Source organism: Pelobates fuscus, chromosome 4 (assembly GCF_036172605.1).
Source record: "Pelobates fuscus isolate aPelFus1 chromosome 4, aPelFus1.pri, whole genome shotgun sequence".
Lineage (NCBI taxonomy): Eukaryota > Metazoa > Chordata > Amphibia > Anura > Pelobatidae > Pelobates > Pelobates fuscus.
Genome location: NC_086320.1, coordinates 276,610,121 through 276,620,437, shown reverse-complemented (window position 1 = coordinate 276,620,437; position 10,317 = coordinate 276,610,121). Strand labels below are relative to the sequence as shown.

At 40.0% G+C, this 10,317-nt stretch overlaps 1 protein-coding gene across 1 annotated transcript in view; it reads left to right on the top strand.

Moving 5' to 3' along the window:
* Positions 1-368: 368 nt before the first annotated feature.
* HECW1 (HECT, C2 and WW domain containing E3 ubiquitin protein ligase 1) overlaps positions 369-10,317 on the top strand; it is a 319,149-nt gene continuing 309,200 nt past the window's right edge. Inside the window, exon 1 of the mRNA XM_063452127.1 lies at positions 369-572. Coding sequence (XP_063308197.1) covers positions 540-572 — 33 coding nt within the window. The 5' untranslated portion in view covers positions 369-539. The remainder of the gene's footprint in view (positions 573-10,317) is intronic.

Sequence of the window (10,317 nt, the reverse complement as noted above, 5' to 3'; positions counted from 1 at the left end):
TATTCAACCTTTATTAAACTTCACTAGGATATGAAGCTCTGTCTTAGCACTAATACAGTACATAGAATAAACTAGAGTGATGTGGCTATTACTATGAGAATAAACCACAGGAGCAGCCAGCATCACCCCTTTGACCCCCTTTGTGTGCATTAAATGCTATGAGAGCAGGTGGTGAGAGCTGATGTGGATTATCTATGTTTATATGCTTAAGGAGCCAGAGGTAAGAGGAGAAGTGTTGGGAGGAGGAGAGGTAGGAGGGCCAGAGGAGGACCTGCCAGGGAATGATGCTCAGCTTGTGGTTGGCTGCAGCCTCCCTGGTACCCTGAGAGTGGAGGGAGGAGGGGCACTGTGCAGCATTATAGCGTTTAGGCACATCTGCTGCCTGTGCTGGAATATGGGGCGTCTATGAGCGGATTGCTGCACACACACATACACTGACAGAGCACATCGTCAGCCATATAGCCAGTCTGTGCTGCAATAGCCCAATGCACCCAGCCATGCCTGACACGTGCTGGATCTAATACCTGGCGCTGTGGATTATGATTTATTCTGCCCGGACTCTTATTATACAGGTAAGGGGATTGCACCTGCCTTTCTCTCTCTCTGGCTCTTTGTTAGGCCCTGTGCAGTTAACCCCTTCCTGGCCGCCTCATGACTCCCTTATGCCAGGTGTTAGAGTGGTCTGCTAGGTTTAATGTCGTTCTGACACCCTATGACTTTGCCAAGGTCCCCGCTAGCACACAGTAGCAGAACCTATGCAGAGTGTACCATAGCCACCCTCATAGCTGCATGAGTCTGCAATGCACTCTAGAGCAGTACGGCAGGGAAGGGGTTACATGGGGGACCTGGGTTTTGCAATTAATGTATGCGTGTATATATCTGGTTATTTATTTAAATATCCATATCCACATATCCCCCATCTCTTCTCTCATTCTCCCTCCTCCTCCCCCCCGTTTTTGGTGCAGGCATGTAATTCACACAGTGCTGGCTGCTCTGCTATGGAGCCCATTGAATGGCGAGTCTATGGACTGGCACTGGGTGACTTATTAAAGCGACCAGGGACTGGTTTAACCCTGTGCTTGCCACCCCAGCCTCCCCGCATTAGCACGCACTGGGAGTCTATAGGATGAATGGCCTATAGCTATATATAGTGAGATGGCCCTTAGGGATGGCTCATACGTGGATGACTGAGGATGAAAACAAAGGAAGCCTCAATGCAGCCTTTTTACTGGCAGCTGAGTGGAGGGATATGATTAGCATGTGACACAATCATAACCTGCATTTACTGTGCTAATAAAAGGAGAGTGATACAGGTGGACCTTCAATAGATGTAAATAGGGAGCAGCAATCATCTCATGGTCGGTCCAATTAATTAAATTAGTGTAATAGTATGGACCTGCAATAATCTTATAGTAGTTGTAATCAGTGGTGTGATAGTAGGGACCTGCTATAGTCTTACAGTAGGTACAGTCAGGGGTGTGATAGCAGGGACCTGCAATTGTCTTACAGAAGGTCCAGTCAGTTGTGTGATAGTAGGGACCTGCTGTAGTCTTACAGTAGGTCCAGTTAGATGTGTGATAGTAGGGACCTGCAAAAGTCTTTTAGTAGGTATAATCAGTGGTCTGGTAGTAGAGACCTGCAATGGTCTCATAGCTCAAGTGTCTGGGGTAGAAGGATTACTGGTAGGTGGCCTATGTATTGCTCTCCTAGTCCTTCATTTTTCTCTCAGTGTGGATTTTTGGTGGATTCATGTAGAGGTCTAACAGATGGAGCATGTAACTGTCTAATGGTTTGTGACGTCAGTGGTCCAATAGTAGGTAGCTTTAGTGATGCAATAATGGTAGGTGCTGTCAGTGATCTAAGAGAGTAGAGTAATAAGCTACAGTGGATTTATAGTAGGAAGCGTCTGGGGTCTAATAGTTAAAAATGCTCAGTGGTCTGAAAGTAGGAACCATCAGGGTCTAGAAGTGGGATTCAGTAGCCCTAATACGAGGAAGCCTTGGTGGTGGAATAGTGGGATACTCAGGGTTCGAAATGTAGGGAGCTCCAGAGATCTAATAGCGTGAAGGTTACATGGTAGATACTCCTCATTCTGAGCAGTGACAGGATGCATTATCATTGCAGTTGTTGCCTATGGTTGCTATAAGCAGTGAATGTGTGCCCATACTGTAATATGCAGTGATACTGTGCAAGGATCAGCACCGGACAGCTCTCCCATCCCATCATATCGGTCCTCACGCGGTATAAGGAGAAGTTGCAGGAGCTATGGCCATCCAGCCAGTCATTGTATTTGTTTATCTGGTGCTGCATTCTGAATATACACACAGAGTGGACAGGGTCTAAGGACAGCAAGTGACAGCTGGTTTTTGTGGGGTTTTTAAATGAATTTCTTAAATAAAATGTTCACACAAGCCTATTGTACAGGAATCTAGAGAACATAATCTAATGCAGGGATCTGCAGTGAACACAACTGTCACTATATTGCACAAACATGAGTGCTAAAATGTATAGTACAGATGACTGCATGCAGGCAAATTGTGTTAATACATTTAACTACAACACTGACAGTGTGTGGAGCCACTTTGAATGTTTCTGAGACTTAATGGACCCACCTCGGGAAGCTTGGCTGGCTGAGAATGATGTGGAAAGAAGTCCCCATCAAGTGAACTGTTACAGCTTAGTCATTACCATGACTGATATGATATTACAGAACAATGAGCATATATTACAGAACCGTGCCAATGTACAATCACAGCACATCAAATAATGTCATTGATTGCAATGGGCAACTTCTGAAGCTTTTGGAAGTTGTAAGGTTTAATGAGGTCATACAAGGTCATGTCAGAATATTACTTGAGTGTTGTGTGGGGCTTCAGTGCTGGAGGGGGGGGGGTGGGGATAACCCATCAGGGACAGATGGCAGTGCAGGCCATCAAAAGCAATGTGTTGTTCCACAGAACTGAAAGAAAATATAAACACAAGGTATAAAACAGGAAATGAATATAATGTTCATATTTTAGTTTTATTAACTATGTATTTCATAGGTTCATGTATTTCAGGACCAAGGAGATTGTGCAGCAGTTGTAACATGATTATAGAGTCATTATTTATGGTGATTGTTTCCTCACCACTTTCTATGACAGGTTCTGATTTTTGTTGTGGTGGTGTGTGTGTGTATGGGGGTGGGGGGATAGAGGGATTTGGGGGGTTTGGAACTGACGTCATGTAAAGAAATGTGAAATAAAAATGCAAACAGTTTGTTTTGGCTACAAGTAAGATGTCTAGGTGAAAGGGCTAACTGTGCACCATATTAATTTATAGGTCTAAATTTTGAATACTTGGCAAGTAAATGTGGTAAATTTGCAATTGTCATCAATATGTGCTTGACAATGCAAGCAGGCATTCATATCAGTGTCAGACCTACCAGTATTAGAAGATTAAAATACATACCGTAGAAGATAAATTATCTTCATATCTCACTGCTGTCATATAAATTAGGCTTCTGTCAGGGCCTCCCCCCCTCCCTCTGACTCATTAGGTAAAGCAAGAAACCACAGATTAATACAGTATGCAGTGTAGCATTGTTGTTTTATGATACATTTGGGTATCATTTGCTTGCTTTGGTCTGCTTGTCCATGTGATGATGTGTGGTGTTATATGTTGCGCATGATACTACTATGATGCGCTGCAAATGTATAAACTTCTGGCAATTTCCTATTTTATTGACCGCTTTGCACCATTGCTTATATTCTTTTTTTTATTGTTAGCATAATACGACTTTTGGACTAAGTGAAATATTGCTTGGTTTGGAGGAGCGTAAATCACAGGGTCTGCTAAAAGAATATGAGTGCTAGCTATACTAACGTGCTAATAGGGAGAGGAACCTAACTAACCCAGCATCTGTGCCCTTTTTATGACCATCTGACTGGGGTGATTCACAGAACATATATTAATGGTGCACCAATTATTAATGGTGCACAAGGGGACTCTCCATCAAGATGTCACTAGCAGGTGGCCAGCTTATCTCATCAGATCTGAGATTATACAAGGATTGCAGGAGCTGCAAATGCACTGATTTATTTTATTTATTTATGTTAAATAATTTTCTATCAATTTTTTTCATGTTTGATGTGTTTTTTCTTGTTCATTTCACATTGTAAACAATGTTACATTATTTGTTATCTTGTAACATTGGAAATTGTTTAATTGTGCCAATTACCTGCAATAGATTTGCATAAATTTTAATTTTTTAAGGATATTTATTATTTTACTTTGTCCCTTTTACTCTATTATATAGTGGTACTTTTTTGGCTCAATGCCACATTTTAGCTGAGTTGAAGTGTGAATTTTAAAAGATATTATCGAGTTAAACAAAAAATGTACTGGGTTGCTAACCTATGGGTTAATCATACTACTTACCTAGTTGTTCCTGAGCTAAGTTCCCATTGTAGTCACAGATGGCTCAAATTGGGAAACCTGCAAACTCTGAGCATAATGATAGTCCAAGGTTTGTATTGCTCTAGGTAAATAAAGGTTTAATGGCCTTGCACTTGACACGCTAGAATTGCTCGCTGACAGCTTGGTACACAAGGAAGCCACTTGCTTCACCCCAAAGGCCAGAGTATGAGGACAGATTATACTACCGTGCGTTCACTATTAAATAAAACTGGGGGTACATAAGACCAGCTCTGTCTTACCTGCTAAATTAGCACCCTGATTCCTCTCCTGCGGTTGTCATCAGAAGAAACACTAAACCCTCAGTGAATACTATCCTTGCAACCTACTTTTCTACCCTACTTTTTGTGTCACTATACCTCACCCCCTCTAGCATGTACGCTCATTGTGCAGGGCTCTCAACTCCTCTGTTCCTGTGTGTCCAACTCATCTGGTTACAAATACGTGTATGTTAGTCCACCCATTGTACAGCGCTGCAGAATTTGTTGGCGCTCTTTAAATAATAATAACCTTTAGTCAATGCATTACATGTATTGGGTTTACCCTTATGGGAAGAAACAAAAGATATTTCAATACATTTCCATTTAGTAATTCAATAATCATATCCATAAAATTTAACAAGAGGTCCAACCTTGGATTTGTTCTGTAGACTAATAATAGACCTCATAACCTGTGCCATAATAGTACTTTTACACAACAAACAAGCCAAATAAAAAGTATTCCTTTAATCCTTAACTCTGCATTTATCACAAAATTTTTTTTTCAAAAATCTATATATATTCACTAATATTTAGGCTATAAAAGAAACAGGACTACTCGTCAAACTGTGAATTATGGATTTGTAGATGGAATTGCAAATTATATGCCAACTATAATTTGCAACTCACATACCAATTTTCACAATTATTGGTTTAGTAAATAAACCCAAGTAAACTCAAAGTAAAGACTATACAAAAATATAGCCTAAATGTTTCATTTTGTAACTTGTGGCAAGCGGGCCACTTGGAAATGAAGGCTTTCTGATGTATGTGTGTTTTTTTAACTTTATTTAGTTTTATAAATGAAGCAGTGGGCAGACATGGAAACATTAGTGAATTAATCAGCTGGATTTTGGCTGTCTTCTACTACGAGATGGTGAATTAATCATATGGATAATAGAAAGAGACACATGACAAGTTTAACATGCAAAATATCCTGAGAACTTGACCAAAATGGCAGGGAGGTGGCTAAACTGGCACTACACTGATTCTCTGCAATCAGTTGTTAAACCCATGCAAATGCAATTTATTGGATTTACTATGCACAGAAATGATGATCTGAAAACACTTGTGGGTTGAAGTTTTTCTCAAAAGAGAAAACTGAAGACAATACGAAAAATTTCAAAGTGAGGACACCAGGTTCTTAGGCTCTGTGTACGCAGATAATAAACAAAAGAATAACAACAGAAGCGACATAGGAGCGATTATTTTCTCAATAATTATATGGGAGGCAAGACAACACATATATGATATGGATCACAGAAACATTTTCCAAGGGCAGACAAGTTTGTCACTAAATAGTAGAAAGTAGGTCAGGCACTCAAGGTTTCTTTAAAAAGGCAGATTTCTTGAAAACTGAATGTGCAACTTTTCTGTCTAGACAGAGGCCTTTGTCAAGCTTGACAAAGGCCTCTGTGTAGGCCGAAAACATTGCACATTCAGTTTTCAATAAATCTCTCTTTTTAAAGAAACCTTGAGTGTCTGGACCTATTTTCTACTATTATCTACTAAATTGGGGTTTGCCAGCCCCGTCCTTGATGCACCTGGATTTCACTGTGCGAGTGCGGTATCCTTCATCTTGGAATAAAGTTTGTCACTAAAAAACCCGTACTTACGTACATGTATGTTTTCTACATGTACTTACAAAATATAAATACATAATGTTTCACTTAATTTTATAGCAGTATGGCATATGATGAAAGCACTTTAATGTATTTTACTTCATTATAATTATTAATATAAATGCCCATGTGTATCTGGGGTATAGTGGTCAAGTGAACCTTTTGTGGATTAATAGTATTACAGAACAAAGGTCTCTTTCATGGAACTGTACGTTGAACAAATGGACATATTCTAAATTTTCTGCATAGAACCACTCTAATTATTTCAAGCACAATTTAATATGTCATTCTCATTAATTACTTAATTTGAACACCCTGAAACTCAGAATCAATTCTTTTAAGGTGGACCTAGATTTCATGTTACTCTACTGCTATGATGTCTGTACACAATTACTTTTCTTATCCCCTTCCCTGACAGCGAGTCTTAACATGGATTTAGTTCTGCTTTCGTTTCTTTGTAATGTAAAATAAAAATCTAACAACAAAAAAGAAATAAATAAATTAAGAAGTTCAGCGCAATTTAACCTCCAGTCCATTACACATATTTTTATGTGTCTGTTTTTAGCATTATGCCTATATACAGCCATATATTTATATTAGAAGGGGAAAAGGTGATAGTGCAAACTCTCTTGGAGTCTTTATCAGGAACTCAGGAGCCAGATGTAGTTGGTTTAAAAAGGGAATTTATTACATCAAAGTATATAACATAACAAAATAAAATAAAGTAGCTAGCACAACGTGTTTTGAACTTTTAAAGAAGGTCGAAACACGTTGTGCTAGCTACTTTATTTTATATACTTTGATGTAATAAATTCCCTTTTTAAACCAACTACATCTGGCTCCTGAGTTCCTGATAAGACTCCAAGCCTGAGAATATCTAGGAGGAACAAACAGATCCTGTTTTCCTAATAGTTGATGAAAATGCCTCTATAGTCCAGAGCCTAACTTATTTGGCTCTGGAAATTGTGAGTGTGCTTTTTCTTTTCACTACATTGTATTTTTGTCACAACAGTTCACACTATGTTGTGTTTTATATTCACTGTATACAGGGTCCACAGTTAAATAGTATTACTGTGAATAGGATCCATATGTGAATACTTAACAAAAAGGTAAAATATATTACTGAGAGTTTGCACTATCACCTTTTTCCCTTCCATTTTATTTCTACACACTGCGTATGAAGTGGCTATACAGTGAGGTGACTTTAAGCGGCACCGGTTTTACTATTTTTTTAAGTTTAGCGCCCTTTTCCCTTTCTATTGTTTACTTTTCCATATATTTATATTACACTGGTATTTTTGGGTTTCACATATTTCCAAAAATACAAGGACATTTTTTACAAATATAAATATATATATATGTAGCACCCCAGGACTTGTTATTTAAAATTAAAACTTAACGTTTATTGAAGAGCAACATTTTTGATAAAATCTTTCATAGTTTCAGATTTTATCAAAATATGAAACATTGATCTTCAATAAAAGTTAAGTTTTCATTTTATATAACAAGTCCTAGAGTGCTATCCTTGTATAACTTTGTAATTTTTTGCTGGATTAAGAACCTGACACAGATTGTATATATATATTATTTGTATGAATGTGTATATATAATCATCTGTACATTAACAGATCTGCTATAGTAACCTGTAAACAGCAGCCTGTATGTGAATGGTATTTTCCTTAATTTTATTATACATTCCATGTTTGTAAATGTTACACTTTTTCATTTTATTTTAAAGAAATTGGTAGTGAAGTAGTTATTTGTAATGATTTATCACAGTGTCCAGTAAAATGTGTTCCTGTAATGCTAGTTATGCAGAACAGACAGGTTCGGATTAAGAGCACAGTGGGCCTGGTGCTGACAATTATGATGGGCCTAATTACGGAATCTTATCGACCAAAAACACTAAAACAGTCATACCTCCCAAGCGTCATGTATCTGATGGAGATGGTGCTGGAGGGAAACTCATAGGATGCAGCTATAAGAAAACACATACAAAATGTTAATCTCTCTAATTTATGCTTTCATCTTTCAAGTAAATCTATAACCACTAACAGCAGTGTCCAGTGAAGCAGGAAGTCAATGGGCGGGGTAAAAGGGTGTGCCACTGGCGCAAATCAAATGACCAGACCTGCCAAAAGGGGGTGAACATGCCCAAAAAGGGGGCATGTTTGTCCAAAGAATTGGAAGGTCAGCCTGGCATGAATGCATGTCAGGCTGCCTGCCAATCCTGCAGGCTGTCCAACTAAGGGCATACTATGCAGGCAGCACCCTGAGTTTGACATAAATGCGTCTAATGATACACTCACTCCATGCTTTCTAAGGACTGTCCCCTAGCACTCGCTGGTCCACTTGTCTCGTTACCTTCTTACTAGCAGACAGAAGTTCCTGGTATATAGTCTGAGACAGAGAAAAGATGTATGTAGTGAGTGTAGAAGAAAGGGGACATGCCACAGTGTTAGAGAGACCAACGTCTAAACTAATTTTGTCAGCCAGTCCACACAAGTTTTGTTCCCATACATCCCTCTTAAGCTTCCAAACTTAAAGGGACACTATAGTCACCAGAACAACTACAGCTTATTGTATTTGTTCTGGTAAGTAGAATCATTCCATTTAAGCTTTTTGCAGTAAACACTGTCTTTTCAGAGAAAATATCTCCACTGGCCACTCCTTAGATGGCTGCTAGAGGTGCTTCCTGGGGCAGCACTGCCATTCACTGTCTCCACCATGTGCATGCAGACACTGAACTTTCCTCATAGAGATGCATTGATTCAATTTATCTTTATGAGGAGATGCTTATTGGCCAGGGCTATGTTGGACTTGTGCTGGCTCTGCCCCTGATCTGCCTAGTTGACAGTCTCAGCCAATCCTATGGGGAAGTATTGTAATTTGCTCAGACCACCACTTCTGATGATGTCAGCAGACAGTCAGTTCAAAAGCAGAGCCAGCAGCTGCAGACTTGAATACAAGTAATATTTTACTATATTTAGGGAGGCAAGAAGGGGCCAGGGTGGTGGTTTTAACATAATAGGGTCAGAAATACATGATTGTGTTCCTGACCCTATAGTGCTCCTTTAACCCCTTAAGGACCAAACTTCTGGAATAAAAGGGAATCATGACATGTCACACATGGCATGTGTCCTTAAGGGGTTAAGCAAGAGTATGTGAAGAGTAGTTATGGTTGCCACCTTTCTTGGAAAAAAATACCAGCCTTAATCATTTGTATAATTAATTAGTTATGCGTGACATTACATGATGTAAATCACAAGGAGTGACATCAGATAAAATTCTGTAAAATCACCAACAAACTACTCACAGTTTGATTCTGCTGTATAGATGGATTGCTACCAGTGTCTCCCTGTCTCCCAGTGTCTCAGTCTCGCAAGTCACCCAGTGTCCCTATGTATCACAGTGTCAGTGTCCCCATGTCGCCCAGTCCCCTAGTCTCCCAGTGTCTCAGTTTTCCCATTTCTCCCAGTGTCCCAATGTCTCAGTGTGTCCCCATGTCACTAGGATACTGGGGACACAGAGACATGGGGACAATGAGAGACCAGGGGACACAGAGACATTTAGGGAAACTGGGAGATATGGGGACACTGAGACACTAGGGACACAGACACCGGGAGACATGGGGACACTGACACATTTGAGGACACTAAGACACCAGGGACACAGAGACATGGGGACACATACACTGGGAGATTAGGAGACACTGGGGACACTGGCTGGGAGACAGACACTTGGGGACACTGGGAGACATGGGGACAGTTGTGGACATAGACATGGGGACACTGGGACATATAGGGACACTGGGAGACATGGGGACACTAGGCACACTGAGACACTAGGAACACAGACACTGGGAGGCATGGGGACACTGAAACATTTGGGGACACTAAGACACTAGGGACATAGAGACATGGGAACACAGACACTGGGAGACATGGGGACAGTTGTGGACATAGACATGGGGACACTGGGAC